Source organism: Anas platyrhynchos, chromosome 4 (genome assembly GCF_047663525.1).
Source record: "Anas platyrhynchos isolate ZD024472 breed Pekin duck chromosome 4, IASCAAS_PekinDuck_T2T, whole genome shotgun sequence".
Lineage (NCBI taxonomy): Eukaryota > Metazoa > Chordata > Aves > Anseriformes > Anatidae > Anas > Anas platyrhynchos.
In genome coordinates, this window is record NC_092590.1 from 49,665,955 (window position 1) to 49,689,680 (window position 23,726).

At 43.3% G+C, this 23,726-nt stretch overlaps 1 protein-coding gene and 1 long non-coding RNA gene across 11 annotated transcripts in view; one reads left to right on the forward strand and one right to left on the reverse strand.

Moving 5' to 3' along the window:
• The window catches only part of BMP2K (BMP2 inducible kinase), a 103,547-nt gene that overhangs the window by 42,332 nt on the left and 37,489 nt on the right, over nt 1-23,726 (reverse strand). The window contains exon 1 of one of the 3 annotated variants that reach the window (XM_027456994.3): nt 21,616-21,935. The exons of 1 other annotated variant lie outside the window; for it this stretch is intronic. In XM_027456994.3, coding sequence (XP_027312795.2) covers nt 21,616-21,817 — 202 coding nt within the window. In that variant the 5' untranslated portion in view covers nt 21,818-21,935. Of the gene's footprint in view, nt 1-21,615; nt 21,936-23,726 lie in introns of those variants that run through there. One more of the 3 variants, XM_027456992.3, reaches the window with a different exon arrangement.
• Nucleotides 22,049-23,726, forward strand: part of LOC113843596 (uncharacterized) — a 61,835-nt gene continuing 60,157 nt past the window's right edge. For all 8 annotated transcript variants that reach the window (XR_011809173.1, XR_011809172.1, XR_011809177.1 and 5 more), the window contains exon 1: nt 22,049-22,695. This is a non-coding gene — a long non-coding RNA (uncharacterized lncRNA). The remainder of the gene's footprint in view (nt 22,696-23,726) is intronic.

Below are 23,726 nucleotides of genomic sequence, written 5' to 3' on the forward strand. Positions count from 1 at the left end.
GCTTTCCCATAGATCTAAGCAACCTGCCTCACAGAAGAGCTCATGTCAATCTGTACTTTCCTTAATTGAGTGCTGTCTGATGGTAAGCCAACTATTACCATGAGAACTTTTAACTTGTGCAAAAACGAAGATATACACTCAGGACAGAAATATGCAAATTAAAGCGATTAACTACTCTGATAATCAGGTAGCCAATGGAAATGCGTACGCTTCAAGTTTCCTGATAGCATCTGCAAGCAGCATTTGTCTAGTATCAAGCCCATCATTTGACACAGGCTTCGTGTGCTTGAGCAAATGTGCACATTAGAATTCATGACTGAAGAAGCTAAGTTTTATCAGGATGCTTTCTTCAAGATTATTATTATTTTTTTAATTTAATTGCTCATTTAGCTAAGTGAGATGCTACACTGTCAAAACAGAATTGCTGCCAATTTTAATACAGCAGCCTAAATTCTCCCATTTATTATGCTCAAGCTAAAGCTAGTTTACATAGTGTATTCCCAGAACATTAACAGATGCCCTTAGGTTACTCAAGGTCTAAAGCTAAACTCCAGCTGGGGCTGAAGTGATCTTCCAGGGTTCCCCTGCTACCAACCTGGGGAATAGCATTAACCAACATGCATGCCATGGTTCTTGGAAAATTTTTGTACTATCCTCTCTCAAAAAAGAAGACTTCAAGCACAAATACTTGAACAACAGTATAAAACAATACTCTGGTAAAGCACAAAATTCTAACCATTGGAAAACAAACATTTTTTGTATTTTTAACCAGTTTTAAAGCCTTTCCTAAGCTAGTTTTATAGGCTTAAAAGCGAAGAAAAACCTCATGCAACTGCTCTTCTTGCCATTAGGTGGCAATATTAACTAATACTTCAACCCTGAAAGAGCCACAAAAGCAGAACTATTCCCCATTTTGCAAAGGAGTAGATATGTGACCTTGAATGGTTTTCCATTAGTAAATACTATCTCCAGTATAAAACGCCACTGGGCTCTCTGATAAATGGACCAATTCTGAACAAAGTATGAATAGGTATAGAAATACTTATAGGAAAATTGTCACCAATATTCTGGCAATCTTTACCAAGCTCTGCCCTAACTATTCCACTTTGAACTTTTTTAAGGAGTTTCTTTTGTCAAACTTCTCACTGAAATTGCCCAAGCAAGCAAACATCAGTGCTGTAAACGTTCAAGAAAAAACCTCTCATTAAGCTGTTATCTGGAGGAGCCACGTACACGTCCTTGTCAGAAGCTATATGGAAACACAACCAGAAGTGATGAGTAGCTGCTTTGCCCTGAGACTTGAGACTGCAGACTGAACACAGGAGCTGGCATTTCACCAGCATTCTTAGAAAGTGTGGGGAAAAAAAGAGTCCTATTATCAGTAAAGGCAGAAAAACAACTTAATTTTCCATAACACAACATAACATATACAAAAAAAAAAAAGAAAGAAAATACACCATGACCATTCTGGTTCCCTTCTTCTCCTTTTAGAAATTAGAAATGCTTTTTTCCCCAAAAGTATTAACGCATGCATCCACTTTATCATGTTCTGTAGTGATTGAACCTAAGTATCTCCATCTCTCTTCCCAATTTTGAGACTTGTAGCAGCTCAATCTCTTCCTGTCTTGTATTTCCATCAAACACAACCCAAACTGAAATGCACTAGTACACACTAGAGGCCAATTGCATTGCACAAGTCACTTCTCATTTAAATACTTGTCTCAATGTCCTTTCTATAGCACCTACAGTTATATAAATCAGTAGAAACTTAGCACGACTAAAAACCTAGTGCTTTGAAAAATAAACTCATTACAAAGCTCAGCAAGTTGAATGACATGTGTCTTTTTTGTCTTGAATAGTCATTTCTTTGATTTTCATCACCTGCTTCGGGGGATGTCTTATTAAGAAGCAAACTAGCAATGTTTGAAACTACCTAAAATATTTTTAACAGCCAAATTTTCTTGTTTGTTTTTTCTTTTTTCTTTCCTCTATGCATATTTAAGGTTTCACAAGTTTCAACTTTCCATTTATGCTTCACCACATCACATTCCTGAAACTCCAACCAGGAAGCAGTGTTGTTGTCAGAATTCAAAGCGTCTTATTTGCTTACTCTAGTAAAAAGTAAGGCTGAAGAATCTTCCATACCTTCATCATCTTTCAGACTGCTGACAACAGTTCTATGAAGACAAGCTAAAAGAATATCCACAAAGATAATCTCAACAAAGTTATGCACACGTTAGATACACAGATGAGATTGAAAAAGGGGTTTTGTTGCTGTTTGTTTTGTTTTGTTTTACATATTCAGCTAAATCATAAAAAAGCATCCCAAGCATTGTTCCTCCAGCTGGTTAACCACCTAACTAAGAAGTCAAATCTCAGACAAACAGAGCAGTCCACCACCAACAGAAGGATTGCACATGCACAGGAACAGGCAGTAATTGCTCCCTACACTCACAAGCACTGAACCAGAAGCAGTGGTTATAGTTACTACAGCCACTCACACAAAACCAGCAAGGGATAAACATCTTCCTTACAAATGCTTTAAAATCTGGCTGCTACTGAGAGATGGCTATGAGTTCTATTATTAATTTCTACTTCAATACAAATAAATACTCAAAAACTAATATTTATAAAGCTGATGACTATATAAAAGCTTTTCTCAGATACAGTATTTACATACAATTTTTCTGTACTTTTCACTAACCTAAAATGAATGAAGAAATGTGGGAAGTAATGGACATTTTTCTCATCTGTCCCATCAGGACAATTAGGCACCTAATGTCTTTAATAACCAAATATAATATTGAGTCTATAAAAAGAGAAATTCTGAAGACCTAGCCCTCAGAGCTGTGAGCCTTGTGATGGGCTGTAAGGCCAGCATCACTGCCTACATTAAGGCACAGTTCCAGAACTGACTTTTTGGTGATTATATCAAGTTGTTCTTAATGAAGCTGAAACAGCTAAAGCACAGTTTATTTCTACTTCGAAGCAAGTTTGCAAGTTCTGCTTTCAGCTTGGCATGACCTTGCCCTGCAAAGCTGGATAAACAGGTTTAAGTGCAAATTATTTTCCAGTGACCAATCTACCCAGACATATGCTAACCCCTTTTAAAAAAGAAAACCCCTCAAAACCTGGCAGCAGAGTGGCTAACCAGCCACATGATACTATTCTTTAAAATAACAGCTCAGGCTTTCTTGCATTTCAGATAATCTAGCATAAGAAAATAATTTAGGTGCATTTGTTTGTGCTGTGAATTAACTACTCATGCCTTCAGCATTACCTGAGCTAACACACTCAATCACTTGACTCCTGGATCCCTCGGTCAACATGTCTGCTCTCCAATTCTGCAGCCAGCAGCCACCTAGATGCCACCAGTTTCTACCAAAAGCAGGTTAACTTGCCACCAGAGATGCCCTCCTGCAGAAGTTACACACCTCCTGGAACTGCAGAGCCTTCTGAGCCCTACGGTTTGGGAGCCCTACGAGCAAACAGGGCCCATTTTACAGGCTACCAAACTATGCAGAATATGGGTTAAGACCAGTCCCCTTTCAAGCAGGGCACAAATGCCCTGCAAGCAGGCTCCAAGCAAGAAGAAATCAAACTTTCTTGCAAATCCATGCCAAAGGACAGCAGTAAGGCCTTGTTAAATGTTCCAAGCACACAATAAGATTTAGTAAAAAAAAAAAAAAAAACAGATCTTTGCCAGGGGAAAAAAAATAAATCACTAAAAAACAAAACAACAACCAGCACCCACCAAAATCACAGTCACCACCATCAACAACAACAAAAACAACCCGGAGCTCTATAACCTTCTGCAAGTGCAACAGACACTGAAGCCAGTGCCCAAAAAAACAGGACACAAAGCATGAATTAAAATAAAAGGACTCCTTTTCCACAAAAGCAGCATGAAGTCATGAAAGGTCAGCTCTTAACATCCACATGCACATCTGCATGGAGCAGTGGGAAGGGCCCTTTTTTGCTATGCGTGTAGGAGCACACTGACAACGCTATTTTACCAGAAATTTTGAAGCAACCCTGTCCTGTGACAGAAGAACCACGTCAAAAGCTTTTCCTCCCTGCTCCGTTTGATCCCACCCTCACCATGTTTAAAATAAAGCCAGCACATCACTGGAGTTCAGAGAGCTTCTGTGACCCTGACAGGCTGCTGCTGCCCCATTCAGGCTCCTTCTCCATCCAGCTCAATTTCTGCTCTCCCCACGTTCTGCTGCCATGTGCATTTCACTGGCATCTGATTAGGGTAACCACATGGTTATCCTTCTTGCAAGCATCAGTAACTCCTTCCTTCCTGCAACAAACGAAGTCCTTCCCCTGCAGGAGCACCACCTCCTGGTAGCAGACACGGGGGTACCGGGCATGCTTTTCGGAGCAGCAGACTAGAAGCAAACGCAAGTACTTTAGTTTATGCAGAGAACACTGTTTAGTTCTTGAAGCTAACAAAATTTATGTCTGTTTCTGAAAGAGAATCCTCTAAAACAGCACAGACCTCAAACTTGGGAAATTTTTTCTATCAGACTCCAAACACTTGGTGTTTGTTGAGAAGCTACATGGTAACACAACCTTGTCTTGCAGCTTGCTGGCCTTACCAGGCATTTTTGCTCAAGAACACACTTCTTTTTCCACAACCTCCACAGGGCAAGGTGGCCACTGAACAAAGTTCTGCACCGCTGCACGAGCCACCAAAGGGACTTCCCATCCCACAACCTTTCCGTTCTCCAGCAATGCAATGAGAACTGCGGCGGTGGCTGGGATACACCTCCACGTGCTCTCAGACAGTAAGCTGAACATCGTCCAGCTTTCATCAGCCCTGCCCACTGCCACCACCTTCCTGACCCCGCTGCAGGCCCTGAGCCAGCAGGAAGGTGTCACAAGGGCTGTCTCACCTTGGGGGCTGCGTGGCCACCAACTGAAGTCACCTGCGCACGCTCACTTGCTGAAAGCACTGTCAAGGGGCCTACCTGGTGAATACAGACAGTAGCAAATGACACTTTTCCTATGCATGTATTTGCATATAGAAGTATTTATATACACACACTTGTATGTATATATGTGCATATATATTCCTAGCAAAACATGTTCCACAAGTCTCAGTCAAAAGCACAAGGCTCTGAGACGCAGCTCCAGCTGGAAGAGCATTTGATAGATGTTGCCTGCAAGCTGAAGAGCTCAACACTCCCAAAATCAAGAGCTCAAATAGCTCCCTCCACTTAAAACAATCACTTTCTTCTACACACATTTTGGAGTTCAATATTTCTCCACTTTGCACGGACACCACATTCAAAGGGACATTCTCTTGTTCCTTTTTCCACTGCCCACACAAATTCCCTCTGTGCAATACCCTCTGAATATCACGAGTGGTTTCCACAAGAAGTGCTGCTTTCTTCAAACCACTATCTGTTCTTCGGGCAGCACTGCAAAAATAGCAGCTGTGCATTACCAAGCAGGCTGCCTGGGACAACCCCACAGGACATTCCCGTGCACCCCACTACCAGCAGACCCACTGTGCATACCTCGCCCCGAACTGTGGTGTTAGCCCTGCCTCTGAGCCGGCACTCCCAGGTTTCATTTCTCTCACCACCAACTACACTCCAAGTTGGCAAAGGGCTTTGAGTTGAGCAGCCGACAGAGTACACCTGAAGCTACGATAGTGTCCTAAGAAAGATGAAAAGAGCTCTGCTGAAGTTTTCTGCTAAAAGCTTTCTTATTCTCTAATACCTATGCACCAAATACGTCTAGGTGCTAACCCCAGAAAAATAACTTCTGGTGTTCTTACTGGAAACGGAAAAGCAGATGAAGTGACAAAGCGAAGCAAGCATGCCAAATGCACAAAGAACTTCTACTTTTTACACCTTTTAAAAAATAAAGAGATGAACTGATATGAGCCATCATAACCAAAACCCACAGATGCTCGTGCTTCAAACAGGTAGTAGTACTTGTTTGTTTGTTTTTTTCCTAATCACCAAGCAGCAGTAAAGCCTTATGCCCAGCAAAGTTCTCATACTCAAAGACTTCGACATCTCATTTATACTTTCTCTTAATGACAAGGATCATAAAGGCTTGTTACCATGCAAAAAAGTTAACTCTATGCAAATTTAAATGCTACACAACAGGCTATAGCAAAATGCCCAGAAGTCACAAAAGATCCCCTCAGTGCACAACAAAGAATAAGTAAGAAAGCAAAAAGGGTGGAATGCAGAGGAACATCAACAAGACTGGTCCCAGATAGGGATATTTTTCTTCTTTTAAATCCCAAGAAACGTTCCTATGGCACTGACCTGAGCAATTTTTTCCTGTGTTGTTGACATTACTACTCAGTTAAGCATCAAAAAGCTGTAACAGTAATTTTTAGCCACCACCACTGCCTTTCACTCCCAGCATGTAAGGACAGTGAAAGATGCCTGCATCAGTCTAAAGACAAACTACAACTGCGTGAGCAAAGTTTTCTCAAATTTGAAAATCCTACCCTTTTTAAAACCTCCACTTTCTTCCCCTTCTATTAAGCAACATCATTCTCTCAAGAAGAAATCATTTAAGCAAAACGAGTCTAAGGCAAGTGTATGTTTGCATGAGAAAGAAACTAAGACACTGTTAATTGGCCTTTTAATAAGCAAGCCTCCTCAGAGCCCAGTAGATTTTTCTGGCTGCAGCTGGCAGTGTGACGTCTTCGTGAGAATGTCCAGGAGAGCAACTTGGAACGAGCCCTCTCCTACACAAAGACTTCCTCCAGACGTTTACTCCACCAACCTAGTACTAACCATATTAAAATGTGTATAGTTTGATGAGGTGACAAGGACTTCAGATTATTCTTTTTCTGTTTTGAACAAACCTGCTCTAGTTAGCTCGAGTCCCACAGCTCTCTGCTGGATTGTCAACTATGCCTGCTGCAGACAACTTCCCAATTTAAGCACTAACGTTCAAGTTCTAGATTTAAGCACATTTTATCTGACAGCTGGCTGACTGAGATACTCCAGCTTTGATCTAGCCTACAGCAAAGGGAACAAAGCTCAGCACTGCATTAAAGATGATCATGCTGCTCATCTGAAATGCTTCTCAGAGTATCCAGGTGACTTGCTATCTATCCAGTCGACTGCTTTAATGAGGACACTGTTTCTGTGCTGTCATCTGACTGCCTCAGCTATTTTTCTAGAGGGGAGAAAAAAAAAAAAAGAAAGAAGCAGTTACCTAACATAGATGATTTTGTAAATTATTTTAATTGAACACAACTACCAAAACAGAAGTACTTACATTTCCTATAATACTCTGTCAAGTTTAAGAAAGATGTAACCACAGAAAAAAACTTGCTAAACTGAAGTTCCAAAAAAAAAAAAAAAAAAAAAAAAAAAAAAAAAAGGCAAGCACATGATTCATCACGCAAGTAACACACCACCTTGTTCACCCAAGACAAAACATACTTCTTTGGGCAAACCCCCTGCCCACTCTACTTCTTACTCTCATTACAAGAAATGCAAAAAAATCTCTCTATGCTTCAACTATGAATTAGTCACAAGCACTCTGCTCCTTTCATAATACTGTTACCACCTCCTCTTCCTATTTGCTGAAGGAAAAGGAATACACGTATGCCTGTATTTAGCTGATTCTCATATTTAAGACAACAAATGCTTGCTCTTCTGTTAGGAAAGACGAAAGCACAGGACATGACAAGACCACCAACAGTGCAGTTAATTGCTTGTGAAGATATAAACGTTAACCTCTTTTCAGCTTCAGATTCTGAAATCACACTGAAATAGAAACAGCTTGACAGTGTTAAATGGCTCCATTATCTATACCAAGAGAAACTGAAAGTAGGAAATAAGAGTAAGATTTGGCAACAAGTCACGACCCATTGAGTTTCATTCATTTCAAAAGTCGGCCTTTACGGCTCTTGGGCTACTTTCAATATTATTTTCTTATCAAAACCAAAAGTAAGCTAAACATAACAAAGGTAGAAGTACTGTAGGGGTCATACATTTCTGTTGTTTTTTTCCCCTTCTTACAAAATATCAGGAGCTTTCCTCTCACAGAAATAATGCAAGTTTTTATGCTTAAATAGACAAATCCAATCTGCTGCCAGCACTCATGGGGACCAGGAAAAACCTCAGCACAACGCAGAGATAACTGAGAAGGCTCAACTATTTTATGCAGTTTTGTATACTAAGAAAGCACAAAGGTTTATTTATAGGCACATCACTAAAAAACAAGCCCATTTTCGGTTTGGTATCTTTTCGTTCAGTGTTCATAGAACCAACTTCCATCCAGGGAACAAGGCTATCTTCAAATGATGCAAGGATCTTCTTGTCATTTTTACTTTTGAGATGCAGTAAGGCAACCACTCCATTTAGTCTCCTCAAACACTTTCCTGCTTTGCAAATGCACTTTTTGCACATCCCGATACGCTTAAATAAGCAAATAACCCCTTTACAGAGCAGGTTAGCATTTTAAAGCAAGTTTGCACAAGCCTACAAAGTTTTGTCAAGTACTGCTGTTGAATTTCTCATCCACAGTGCACTGCATTACTCATAATTGCATCTTCTACCAGGTTTGCATTTTTAGAATCTCCCCGACTGGTGTAAACCAGCTCTGGAATAAAAAATATAGAAGTTCAAGCAACACAATACATGTTTCTGAAGCCAAGAAACACTTGTCACCAGTGACAGCCATTTGCAGGATCAAGATTTTTCTTCAAGATATAAAACCTGGTGTCATCGATGCTTCCCTTTCCAAGCAGTAAGCTCAAAGAACAAATATATACCCACACAACAGAACGCTATTAAATAACCTGAACTGTGTTTTATTTGTTCAAGGTCAAGACTGTTGACTAAACATTTATACAAGGGATTATGCTAACTGTGTAATCTAGGCCATTAGAATTAATTCAATTCCCTTTCACGGTGCCAGTAAACCTCAAGTCGCTTGAACCTCAGCAGCCTAGACATATCCTGTTACTCAAGATGTAACCAAGGTGATGCCTTTGGGCAGGATGTGCTTCCTGTCCACCTACTCACAACAATGCTTCAGAAGGTCTCCAAGACATTGATTAAATAGTAATAATAATCTAAAACTAGCAACTGCTACCACCATAAAAACGTCTTGGAACAGCACCTGTCTCCCTGCCTCCTCCACACACAGAAAAAGTGTTTCCCCCATTGCTCCTGACTTGGTTTGCTCACTGAATTTGGCTCCATCTCTTGTTACTCTAAACTGAAGGCTGAGCGAGTCTGAAAAGCAGGACGAAGATATCTGTGAAAATAGAGTTGACAGGAAAATGAAATTACTCATTCTACAACACTGCGGCTATGATCAATAGAACCCATGAATTAAATTCATTTTACAGATTGATTTCAAGTGTCATTTGCTAAGCTTTTTTAATGCACAGAAGCGTTGGTTTAAATTGATTTGAATTCCAAAATAATAAACAAGCATTTGAGTAAACTACAGATAGCAAATGCTTAAATTAGTGGGTACGGATACATTACGTATCTAGTGCATAACCACCCTCACTCTTTGGGAACTAAGTTCCATTTTCATACCTAATGTTTTAACACCCAATTAAAAACCCTTCTCCAACAAGCTCATGTTCGGTCTGTAGCTTGTCTTTCCTTTTTCCTTGAAAACACTACTTCAACTGTGATTTTAACATGCAAGCGGAGAAAAACAGGGCAGAGTAAGTCAGAGAACGGACCTGTAACCACACGTGAGCAGCTCACCCCCTGAACACCAGAGCTACCACGCCACAGAAACGAGGCGAAGCACGAGGCGCAGGGCTGCAGCAGCACAGCTAGATCTGCGGCACATGGACATGCGCCACCGCTGGCTGCAACAGAAACAGAGGAGTCACGAGGCTGTACAGAGATCAGCTAAGCAATTCAGGATGCTGCAAGCATCTTAGACTAAGGCAGATGTCATATGTTGACTCTATGGTTTACTATTTTTTCCTATGGTGTCATAAGTACACTAAACCAGCACAACGAAATTCAGACCTCCTTGCTGCTAGGAGGGGTCTACGTACAGCCTCGCACCCATTTCACATCTCAGTCTAACCACCACTGCACTCATTGACTGTCCCTCATCCATAAGCACAATCAGACTAACCAGATGAAATATTAAGAACACCTGATACAAATATTTAAATCTATCAGTATTATGATTGCCTGTCAATAGCAGCATGCATTTCAGCTCTCAGCACGCCAGGGCAGTGGACACAGACATCTTTGTATTATGAGGACAGGGGACCAACAAAGTTCCTTGACAGCACACTGCCTGGGATTTGGGATACTTATGCCATGAAACACAATTCTGAGGTACTTTGGGTAATGCTTTTCCTTGTCACCTGCACAGGGCAGGCAGTTCAAGCTCTATCCGGTACGTGCTATATATCTTTGAACACCCCAATTTGTGTACAAAACATCTCGTTATTGACACTGCTATCTGAAGTCTTTTACACCACTTTTATGCTTGGGGTTCCTTCTGCAACAATACTTCCAATCCCACGCTGTGACATCTGATGATTTAGGAAGAGGCACTGAAACTCCCAGATAGTAGGAGCAGCTGCATCGTTTTAAACCGTCTATGCTACTATGGCTGAGTTCTGATTACCAGAGACAAAATTATCAAAAGCTTTTAACATCTCTCATTTACCTCCTGTGTTTCAAGGGACAGTCAGTCAACAGCAGTAACTCTGAACAAGGCAGTTATTCATTAAACAGCCCAGCCTGGAAGCTTGCATGCTTTGGGTTAGTTCCTAAAGATGGAAACTCTACGACCAATCCACTGTCTACACCCAAACACGTCCTTCAACATAATGTCCTCTTACCAATGCAGCCATATAATCCAGTATCAGTTTAACAGCACAGTAAGTGAAAACGAGGGAGTAAATCAGGCTGATGGAGACAACCCAGGCACATCCGAAGAAAGCACTAAGCTTTTGGGAAGGTAATACTGCAAATTTAAACCAAGATTCATGGACCTTCACCAAATCAGATGCAATGCAAGTGGTTTTGTTTTGTTGAGCTTTTGTATGGTTATTTGGGTTTTGTTTGTTGGTTTTTACAACTGCCATAATAATATAAATTCTTCTGCCTTCTGAGGTTTAATGAACCTCTGGATGTCTCATTCGAGAAAAATTAATGATCTCCCTGCTGTGTCATGAATTCTTATGAAGCCAAGCGACAGCTCATCTAAACTGAACTGAAGGTCTCTTCTACAGACACAGACTAAGCTACTGAGCTATATGAAGACAACAGGGCTCCAAGAGGATGAAATTAGATTTTTTTTTTTTCTAAGAAAGCTTGATTTTCTGCATATCATGCACAGAACGGGTCCCATGTCCAGCACAGGCATGACGGAAGTCATTCACACTTCTATTTTTGTCTCACACAATACAAGTTACAATCGAGTCAGGCCCCTACACAATTGCATCACTGAGATAATTCAGTGCCTTATATTCTTTAATGATCTATTTTTTACTGTGAGACACGAAGTTCAAAACCACAACACTAAGAAATGGCCTTCTCCTGTGTTTACCTCACAGCAATCCAACTGAGCACTTGGCTCTGTCCAAACTCAAATAGCACAGGCCAACCCTGTGTGCATTTAGCAGTTACATTAAGACGAGATCCAAGTTTCATCTGTCCATAGCTTGTCTCTCCAAAGAAACACACATTTAATATAGTGTCATGCAAGTCCTTTTGTAACTATCCAAAAACTAACGTGGTTTAGCAACTGTCTTTGTAAATAACGTCACATGCAGTTTTTCAACCTGAAGGAATTGCAAAACCATAAGAACTCGCCTTATTTATCATTGACTTCTGGAACTATTTTTTCTTATGTGAAATACAGCAAAAAATGCTGCAAGAATGGTTCATTAGACAAGATTCACAGACAGAAATCACAGCCCAAACAACTAGTAAAAACAACGAGAAAAGGTAAAGTGAGTCAGTACAAGAATTAAACCAAGAATCAGACCAATCCTCTAAGTACGCATCTCTTCAAGACTTGCGTATTAAAGTTTCAAGGCAGCACATGAACAAATCCATCCATTAAAGAAAGTATTCTGCAAGTTTAGAAGGAAGACCAACATGTGTATCATTTGGAATAAAAGTTCCTGAAGTCCTAGAACATCACAGTTGCCTTCATCATTCTGTATACAGCACTCGAGGTGTATTAACAACATGTTACAGAAGCAATGAGGAAGAACCCCTCGCGGAGCTGGGAAGTTCCAAACCCTGCCCTCAGCTCTTGTACAGACTTGTTTTCACCCCTGGGCAAATCTCTCCACCTTCTTTCGTTTCCCCATCTGCAGGGTGATGACTTTCCCTAAGGGGATGTGATGTTCTGATCAATACCGGCTTTGACACCTCAGAAAGAGACAGACAAAAAAAAAAAAAAAAAAAAAAAAAGACAGAAGGTTTTGACTCTCACAAGATTCTACATAATCACTTCTTCAGTATTTTCACCATTTGCATCAGGAGTAGCAGGGCGGACAGCACAAGAATCAAGGCTAAAACAGCTAGTTTTCCAGCCATATCTAGAAGTAAAAAATAACCAACCTAGAGAACTGCAAGCAAGGAAAGCATCAGAGGAGAGGAAGGGAAAGGTTCCCACCTTCATAACCAGCAGACAAACACTTGGGAGACTGAAATCCATCACAAGACAATCAGGAAAGCAGATGAGGAATTCATCCTCCTTTCTTGTCAGCAGCTAGACAATGATGATGAGAAAAAACAGAACCTAGCCTTCCAAGAGAACAGGGGTCTCACTGCATAACTTCTTAGGCCAGAGAGGAAAATCCAAATACAAATCTACGGCACATACAAATACATATCTACTGCAGAAAAAAAAAAGCATGCTAGAGAGGACCCGAACTGCTGTTTAGTGTCACTGGGATATGGAAAACAGCCTCAGACTTCCAGCTTACGGTACTGGAAAAGGGCAAGTATTCCAAATATTTCAGGAAGCAGCTGTTCTTTTACTACATTAACAGTTTCTAAGCTAAGCCTATAAAAACACCTGAGAAAAAGACCTCCATTCCAAAACAGATGTCAGCATCTTCTGAGGAAAAAGACAGCATCCTAGGCAAACCAGTTAAGACGAGGTGACTGACAGGGCCTACCGTCCTGGTGAGTCCCCATTGCAAAATCAATTTTGTTTCCTGGAGCCACCTGCAATCTGACACACTTGCACTTGGTATTTTGGCAGGCGCGACGCATTCATAGTGTCAGTTAGCACTCCTTACAAACTGCAGCTCTTTCCGCTATGGTAGCCTACCTACCTGGAGTATTATGGAGGCAGAACAGAGCTACAAGAAAATAAATATAGCCTAAGGTTAAGAAATTAAACAGTTTCAAGAACGAGGACTTAAAAACAATGCTTGTAGAACATGAGACAAGAAATACCTAAACGATTTTATCAAACCTTGTTCCTGTCAGCCCAAAGTGTAATTAATTTAGCAGAGCACAAGACGTTCACCTGACATCATGTTTGCACACATTCACAGCTAAAACAAATAAACATCTACAGCCAGAAAGATATCAAAGTCCACACCATTAACATCTGTATATATTAAAGCGTGTTCACGTTCTTCATGCTAAAGGAAAGGGAGACCCACCGAGCTGCTAGGCAGAGACCAAGTCCCATCTCTGGCATTTACTTGTGCTCTCCACACACAGGAAAGCTGTACAAATACCTCCCTATGGGTAACATCCTAGCTAATGACTGACTGTTCTGATATTACAGCGACGAAAACCTGTGACAGAAATAAACATACCCTTCCCAGAATCACTAGTTTGGGGTTAACACCCATCTGGAAACTAATTCTACTTTTATTAGCTAGCAAAGTTTTCATTTTCTATGTTGACATACAAAATACTGACATCTAAAACAAAACAAAAAAAACCCTTCAGGAGAATCAACAAAAAATGCACACCCAAAATAAGATCATGCTCAGATTCTTTTAAAGCCAGGCCAAGACTTTAATGGATAAAGCTAATATATCTTCTATTATTGCATGCTGCTTCACCCTTCAAGGGTGTGCAGGAGATAAACAGCAAAAAATCAAAACCTGCACACGCTCCCCCCATTATGACTACTGCACCATTAACATGTTTTATCAAAACACATACGCCGGGTAAGAAGCAATTAGAAGGCACACGCGTTTGATCTCTCTTGTCAAAGTCTGGCAAAGGAAAGACAGCTTGAGACCGTGCATCGTATTAACACGATGCTGCTCCAAACCAAGTTGCTCTTCCTGTACGACAATCTGACTCTTGGCTGCTGTCCCAACAACTGAGCTCAGAACTACCAGATTCCAAAGGACTTGCTCAGTATTTAACTGCTTCTGGGCCCCCAGAAGTTAAACTGATAACGTCCTTCTAAAAGAAAAGGGAACAATTATTTGCCGCCAGTACAGGCATAACGCTGCATGTCCACATACAGCACAGTGCTGGAATGAGTATCCTTAAGGGATTCAAAGAACAGTAACTTGACAACAAGAAGAGTGTTAGACCACGTGTTGGTGAATGCTGAACTGGCTCTGGGCTGCACAACAGATCCCTTTGTCAGGCTACACACATTTCTTAACCAGTTGTGCAAATTTCTGCATCTCTGTACAAGAGGCACATGACAGCTCTGGGGGGCAGACGAGCCACAGCAGGGTCTGAACACTGCAAATGCCCGGCTCTTCTCCTGCAGCACCAAACAAGTTCAGTCAGTACACTAGCTACCTGACAATGTGACCAAAGCTCAAGTTAAAGCATTACTTTGTGCACTATGTTACAAGAAACAGTATTTTTACCTGCACGTCGATGCAAGACAAGGATCACAACCAACATCCAAACTAATTCCTGGTTTGGCCTCTTACTACAGAGAATACAGCTACAAACTGTAAAAGGCAAAACAATGCTCTTGTTTCAGATTGTTATCTGCCTGCAGTAGGCTTGAAAAGACTGAAAAAAAAAAAACAAACCTAAGCACTAAAGCACAGCTTCCCAATCTTTCATTAGAGATCAAAACCTCACTCAGCATCTCACCACCTGCTACACTTGAAATACAGCAGCCATGCTTGTTACTGGGACTGTGTCAGAGCTCTGTACGTGTTTTTGTCTATGCTCTCAGCAAAAATTAGTCGGACCCTTTCAAGTCTTCATACTGCTTTTTCCCCCCTTTATACCTTCTGAACTTAAACAAACCATTTCTGCTACTCAAATATTAGCAAAGCAGAACTGTGTTTGAGACAGAATGAGTAACAGGTATGACCTTTAAGATGATGTGTGAACATAGATTCAGTGATATTATACTCTGAAAAGTCGACGTGACCGATCCCAGCTCCAACTCCACAAGTTAGATTATGAGCTGGAAGGCTGTCTGGAAATATATCTGAACAACTGAACTGGGTTCCTATGGAAAATAAAATAGTAGTTACTGCAAGGAGTGGCAATTCACAAGCTACACAAACACTGAGCAAATGAAGAAAACCAGTAATTACAGTTTCAGCTTGCAGCACATGAGATTGCCATGTCACACAGTCATGAGAGAAGTGACACTGCCACAGCTGCCTTCACAACACCTGCCACACAAATCATCTTCCACGCTGCAGAATCAGGATCTCGGAGTCAAGAATTTGGTCCACACTGCTTTTAATCACTTTCAAGCACTCCAGTTAACAGCTTCATTGCAAGAGCACTTCTGTTTGCCTCTTCAGAAGAAACAAGAACAAACAAGCCAAATCTTCCCAAGAGTGAAGGCAGTGCTTGCTGTACATCAGGACACTTAAGAATTTACAGCAACTTCCTGAACTGCACATGCCCAACATCTTACTATAAAAACCTAAAAAATCAGGGTAAGTGAAATAGGGCTTAACAAAACAGACGGACGAGAGAAAAATCAAAAGGGCACATCAGAAAGTTTGTCTATTCAGATTACTAATTCAAGTGCTATTGCTAATATACATAAGACAGATAAACTTTAAAGACGATCCTAATTTGGGAACCAATTTTGAAGAACTTAGAATGCCTCCTCTCTGGGCATTAGGCAATTCAAACTTCACCACCATTGCGATGCCAGTCCAGTCTTAAGATTCCCCCTTCTTCCTTAGACAAACTATTTGGGAAAAACAAACAAACAAAGTAAAAAAAAAAAAAAAACAACTTGACAACCTACAGCTACATAGCCCATGACCTCACAGAGCAGGACGTGGATTCCCCCATCAAGCTGCTAGTTTTCTTAGGACTTGGCCTGGACAATATAAAAATAAAAGATCAACTAAATAACCTATGCCATCAAGTACTTGCAAGGACCACATGTTCAGTTTAAACAGGACGGTTCAGCTTGCACGCTCATTCCTTCAGGAGTTTATCAGTAATGACTCCAGGAGATTGCACCTTGAGAAGGATTATATAAGAAAGGAGAATCAGTTTCCAGTTTCATGGAGGGATACTTGAGCTTTTCACTTGTCCTCTCTAAATAGAGATGCCTCTTCAGAGAAATCAATGCTTTAACCATCATATTAAATAACTGAAGTAAACACTCTGTGTAATACACACACCTACCCATTTGAGACACTTTTTCCCCAGCCTGTCTGGTCCCAGATATAATGTCACTCAGAAAAACAGAAGCTCCCTGTGAGATAGCACTCACAGGCACTCCGAAAGCACAAAAATACAGCTCCACACTCACCATTTTATCAGCCAGAAAAACAAAAAACAGAGTAACTGCTTCTCCTCTTCTTCCCACATATCGTAAGGCAAAGGAAATACAGAAAGTTACAGCAGAAGGGCGCTGATACAGCATGTACAACTTCTCCTGCCCAAAGGATCAAGGCATATAAGAGCTGGAGGGCAGCCCACTGCTCTTCCTAAACACCGCAACGATGCCCACCACTTCCCCACCAGCCTGGGTACCTGTGGAAGCAGCTGCATGTGCCATTGCCTACCTTCTTCTACCTCAGTCACTAATATTTCTGCTTCTAGCTTAACGAACAAGGAGAGGCCATTCCTGCTGCTTTGGTGGAATACTTCCAAAGGGACAAATGCTTCATGCCTAAAGGGAAAACGGGCTACTGCCTGACATTAAATTGCCCCATTTCTCTGTTGGGCTAAATATATCTTAATTAAGAAATCGGAAAGAGTCCACACGTGCTATTAATTGTCCTGGACAGTAGGGGAACCACCAGCCTGAAAAAGACATAGAAACTGTGGTGCTTGAAATACCAGTTCAAGACACATGAGACACTAAATGACAGTTTATTAGCTATACTACAGAAAGAGAAAAAAAAAGCTAAACAGAAGGTTTTTTGTTGTTTTTTCTTCCTTTTTTTTTTTTTTTTAATGAAAGTGCAATCATGAGACATGTAATTTAATTCATTCTAGATAAGAAATGCAATGGAAGCAGGATGGAGAGCATCTTTCTATGCCAACAAGAGCTTTCAAACTATGCCAGCCAACACTGTTCAGGACTACAGGTTCAGACCCTATTGCACATCTCAGGTACAGCCTTGGGCACCTCATTACCCCATGGACCCCCTTTCCCCAACTTTTTTTTTTTTTAACACCCTTTGTTTGCTTTATCTGCACACAGTAAAAACACACCAACATACTGAATTTCCACACACTTACCCTGCCTTCCTTTGCCTGCTAACTCTGATGGACCAAAGACAAGCTCAAACCTGAAAAAGGCTTTATTTACTCAGTATAAGCACCTCTAAGACCTACCAAGATATCAAGACAATAACAGAACTGAACTGTAGTTTAAAAATACCTTCCAATGCCAAAGCTTACGGTCTCCAGGAAAATTAGTTTCATGCAGTTCAATAATAAATTTCTGTTTAAGTCAATGCAAACAATGAAGTAGATTTACCCTCGTGTAAAGCCACAACTTCTCCTCCTCCTTCCGTAAACTAAAAACACTTTGGCAAGTGTACGGGGTTTACACAGCAAGGTTTTGGTGGTGGTGAGGGGCCACGGGGGTGCCTTCTGTGAGCAGAGGCCAGCAGCTGCCTCATGTCAGAGCAGAGCCAGCTCCAGCCGGCTCCAAAGGGGACCCGCTGCTGGCCAGAGCGACGCTGGCTGGGCCTCTGGGAGAGCAGATTGAATAAAGGGGAAAAATAAAACTGCTGTGCCACAGCAGCTGGGAGAGAGGGGTGGGAAATGCGAGAGAAGCTGCCCTGCTGACACCAAGGCCAGCGCAGAGGAGCTCCAGGCATGGAGCAGAAGTTCCCCTGAGGCCTGTGGAGAGGCCCCTGGTGGAGCAGCGGGGTCTGGGGGGGGACCCGTGCTGGAGCAGTTTGCTCCTGGGGGATGGACCCCGTGGTACGGAGCCGTGTGGGAGCATTTCCTGAAGCAGTTTCTGTGGGCAGCCCCCCAGGCTCAGTTTGGGAGGGACCCCACAGGGAGCAGGGGCAGAGAGAGACCGTGAGGAAGCGGCGGAGAGGAACAACCACGGAGGGCTGAACACAGCGGCTCGGGGGGAAGAGGTGGAAGACAGCGGATGGGAGAAGGTGTTTTTAGTTTGCTTTTAGTCCTCCTACCGCTAGTGACTGGCAGTAAATTACATTAATCTCCCTATGCTGAGTCTGTTTTGGCCGTGACGGTAATTGCTGAGTGATCTCCCTGTCCTTATCTCAACCCTTGAGCCCTTTCCATCGTATTTTCTCCCCTTTCCCTTTGATGAAGGGGAGTGCAAGCACAGTCGTGGCCAAGTTCGGCTGCCCAGCAGCTTATTGCTTGCTGTTACTCACCTTTTCACTCTTCACAACATACACTGTTTTGCATTTGTTTTTTGAGATGGATTTAAAAGGACATTTCATAATTTTCACGTCCAGTCTGCTGCAATTACTGAGCTAGAAAGCCTTTTTCAGTATTAGAGCTACCACAACTAACTTCAGTGTCCCCAGGACATCATCCGTAACTTCAGAGAGACAGACTTCACCGTATTTGTGTCAGATTTAATTTTCCAAACTTCCGCTTCACTGCACAAACCCTCGTACAACAAAACAGATATAAAGAAGGCCTTCGCTCTGTCTGGATCCTTCATTCTTCACAGTCCCACCGTCCCCTTGCTGCTTCTGTCTCACCCTTTGAAATGGATAGATAGCAACTCATGTCGTCCATCAAAGCTTAACCCAAATGTATTGTTTTTCCTCATCTCTGAATAACAAACCTCAGAAACAAACACCCCCTTCCAACAACACACCGAGCCTCGGGTTATGAAAGATAAGAACCCATCAAAAACCAGCTTTGTTTAACACAGAAAAAACAATCTAAGAGCCTTCTAACCGCAGCACTTCAACCTTTATACCTACTTTACTACCCAAGTTTACAGCTGCTTTAGATAGTACTACGTCCATTATATATGCAAAAGCATTATGTTATAACGTGACGTAGCTTGGCCTTTAAGCACTGCAATAAAAACGATACTGTCAAAGGCTAGAGAAGTGTTTCAAGGGCAGCATCCGTATCAACACAGGAAATCTACCAAAGATTCATTAGTGCAGCCTAACAATGGATGTAGTTATGACTTGAGCCTTTTGGCATCGCTGCTGCAACTTGCTCTAGTTATAGGAAGCCTTCGGCACTTGCAAAGCCAAGACCTAGCTTTCTAAGACAATTCACATGTAAAATTTAGTAGGGGGGGGGGGGGGGGAGCACTTTGAACCTGACAGGCATATGCTACTAATCCTAACAGCTAGTAAAAAAGCCTGTCTATGCCATACCACTGCTAACTGAGCCTTATCCATCTGTTTCTGAAACAGGCTAGTTGTTAAGTTGGTTACATTCATTAACTTATTACCAGCTTCTCGTTACAGGCCCTAAAACTCCACTCTGAGCCTCTTAAAGTAACTTGTAAATGGTATTTCATCAGCACTGAATAACTGGAGCTACCTGGCAAGGCTAAGAAGCTCAGTAAAACTGGGTTTCAGCAGAATAAAACCAACACTTTATATGTACAGGGATTAGGAAAAAAAAAAGTCATTGCTCCCTCCCCTCAAGGCGGGGGGATTATAAAGCAGGGAATTTATAAAGAGTGTTAATTCTTAATACTAGATGTTAATATTACTCGTACAACACCGCTAACAAACGAGCACTTACTATTAATCGTTACCCCATCGAGGGAAAACCTGCCTGTCAGGAAGTAATTCCTAGACACAAGGAAACTTCTCCATCCACCAGCTCTTGTGACAGGTTGGGAGCAGCAGAGCCGGACCAGAGCTTCGTCACGGGCACCTCCTCAGCAGGCGCACCCCTGCTCCACACACACGCAGTTAACCTAACCCAGCCCCTCCCTGGCCACCACATGGGATGCAGCAGCTCCCTCGCTTCTGCCCTGCTTCCTTAACCTTGTCAGTAGGCCACCTGTTGTTCCATTCTCTTCTAAAGCTTTATAGGGTCCTCCCTACTGCCAAATAGCTCTGGCGTTGGCTTTGAAGACTTTTCTCTAGATGCAACAGATTTACGCCGTCCTGACTCTTATCACTTCTAGTCCTAGTCATCTGCACTTAAGGCATCACATGAAAGCTGTAAAAAAACTTGCTATTTCTGTCTATTAAGAAAGAACACAAATTTGCACAACACTCAACTACTTAAACACATACTCCCCCTGCCCCTGTGCCTGTTGAGGGCTATGAATTTGTCACTACAACCTATAGGAATAAAAACATAGGAATCTACAACTCCTCAAACAGCGTTTCACGAGAAAAGTTTTAGTAAGACGGTGAACCGAACAAAACACTGTGCTATTTTTCTGGTTTCCGTGTGTGTGCCTCCTCAATTTGTTCAGGACCTCATTTCCTTTTTTTTTTTTTTTTCTTTTTAAGAAGCCTCTGCGCTGCAAGCAGCCCTGTGCAGAGGAAGCACTTTGTGTCAGGCTGCGGTGACTCCAAGGCAGCTCCCAGCAAGGATCCCTCTTGTCTTTTGGGGTAAAACCACGGACACAGGAGTCAATGCCCTAACCTCGCATTTATAAGTCAGGTGCAGAACACTGTACTTAGTCTTAAGTGTTAGACACCAACTCCGCCGTACTAAAACTTTCTCAGGACGGCAGCAATAACCTACCTCTCGCCACCACATTTTCTACTTTCAATATTCACGCTACCAGCACGCAGTTGTTAAAACCTCGTCCTGGAGACACCGCCAGCACCATCCCCAGCACCTGGGGCAGTGGGGCTGCGGAGCCCAGCACCTCCCCAGCACCTGGGACCAGCCTGGCGCCTGCTGCCCTGGGACACGAGCCGTGGTGCCAGCAGCACCTACAGCCCCCAGCAGCATGTCGGGACCCATGGCCAGGCCGGTGGCCGTGCAGGCGAGCTGGGTGGCGGGGCTCAGGGGGCTGCCACCCCCCCTGACCCTGCCTGGGAGCAGCCAGGAGCTGCTGGCGCTGCCAGCTGATGCCTGACCCTGCTAAAAACCTACCGGCGAGGGGTTTATTATTAATTATTGATTATTAATTATTAGTTATTGTGATCATTTTGTCTCTTTCGGGGCTGCCAAACGCCCTCCACACGCTTCCACCACCCCAACCCCTTTGGGGGGGGGGGACACAGAAACCCGCCCCTTGCCAGCCTCGGCACCGGACACCCCCGGGGTCCCGTCCCCGTGTCCCCGGCGTTACCCTCTGCCAGCAGCTCCTCGGCGGTGACCTGGTAGCGCCCCACAGCGAACACCTTCCCCAGGGCGGCCCCGCTGCCCCCTCCGCCGCCGCCCGCCGAGCCGCCGCCCGCCGCCCCGCAGCCTCCACCGCCGCCACCTCCTCCTCCTCCTCCTCCACCGCCGCTGCCGCCCTCCGCCTTGGGCATGCGGGAGAACTTCTTCATGGCGAGCGGCGCCGGGAGCCCCCGGCAGGCACGGAGCGGAGCGGCCGCTGCCCGGCGGCTGCGGCAGGGGGGGGCGGCCCCGCCCCCGCGGGGACCGGGACGGGACCGGGAGGGGAGGGGAGGGGGGGGGGTCCCGCGAGCGCCGCCAGAAGCCGCCCCGCCGGTGCGCGGCGCCACCGCGCATGCGCCGCCCGCCCCTCCCTCCCTGTTCCAGCCCACCCCTCCCTCCCTCCTCCGGCGGGCGGCCGGAAGTGAGGTGCGCGGCCCGCCCGCCGCGGGCACGTGCGGCGGGGAGGGGGCGGGGTGAGGGGGCGTCGCGCGCTCGCCGCCTCGCGCCGGCCGTTAACGGTCGCTGCGGAGCCTGAGGTGATTGCGCTGTTCCCCCCCCCCCGCCCCCGAGGAACCACGGGGGAAAATAAAAGCGGCTCCGAGCACCCTGCTGAAGGCAGCGCTTGCTTACCCACCCTCCCCAGACTGTGTGCTACTGGCCGTGAGGGAAATAAGTGGGAAAAAATGAGGGTAATGAGGGAAAAATCCCCGTATTGGGCCTCCACCAACAGCGAGGCGCAGTGACTGACAGGAAACAGTGAAAAGGGGGGATCTAGACAGGAAAAGGTGAGCTCTCAGTTTCCTGCTGTGAAATATAGGTCCTTTGCCACCTTCCCTGCAGACACTGATGAGGGAAAGGTAGGAAGTTAACCAGCTCAAGCAGTCTTTCACCAGTGAAGCTCTGCAAAAAGCTGTATTCTTAAAACAAACAAACAAATCCCACCACTTTCGGTAGCAGAAGCAGCTCCATTTTCCACAGTCTGTTTCCTAAGTGTGGCAACTCGGTTGCAAAGACTGCAGAGCCACCTCAGAGCATCGTTGGTTATAAGGTATGTTTTCACCACTATGCTACTACATGTAATATACAGCAGTTTAAGGCAGTATTTGTCACAGTTCCCCTAAGACCTCTACATGGGAAACCCTATGTTTCCAAATAACTCACCACAAATTTCCAATACAAATTGAGACAGAAACCAAATATCAAGTTCTCTGAAATGCCAAACATCCCCTTCTCGTACTGAAACAGTGATTCTACTCATCCAAAATAAGAACCAAACAAGATCAAATGAGAGCAAATTAACAGTCAAATAAGAGTAATTAAAAGGGTAACTTTGTTACAAGCCTGTTTTCCTTTGGTAGTCCCCCTGGGCAAATGCTAATGAGGTATTCCTGCATCTTTTTTTCATGTAGAGACTGAAATCATGCAATAAAAACAAACCTGATACGGGACCTCACATCCATCTCTCATACGAATGAATGAAGCCACATTTTTGGCATCTGTAATGGGAATTCAAAAACGCAGCCTTTCTCAGTGAATGTCAAGGTTTTTGGATGAACTTCAATTGTAGCCATCAGTTCTATAAAACCTCTTTGAGAAGCCAGAAGCTTAAAATCTTTGGGAACATATTTCAGTAATCAAATTAGTTTTGGCCTAATCATATTGCTGTACACCAGGCTGGTAACAAAATGAGAATATTTCTCTATTGAAGAGACAATTTGACATACCATGAAAGTACAGAGACAGCTATTTGCATTAGTAGTCCCCTTCCTTCAGTCATTCCCATTCTTTCAATTATTGGAGATCAAGTTTTCAGCAGCATGTACAGACTCTAATTCACAATTTTCCTTAGATGTAAAAGGTATTTTGACTGTAGATGAAAGAAACTGAGTACTGTGAGGAGAATGGCATGATCATCAGCATTTTGTTAATGAGGACATTCTTACAGTGATACATGCCTGTGCTCCTTAGAAATACGCTTTTAATTGTCTTGGGGAAAAAAATGTCTTTGAAAAAAAAATCAAAGCTGGGTTTAAAGCACTTAAGGTTAATGCCAGTGAAGAATACAACTTCGCTTGTCCT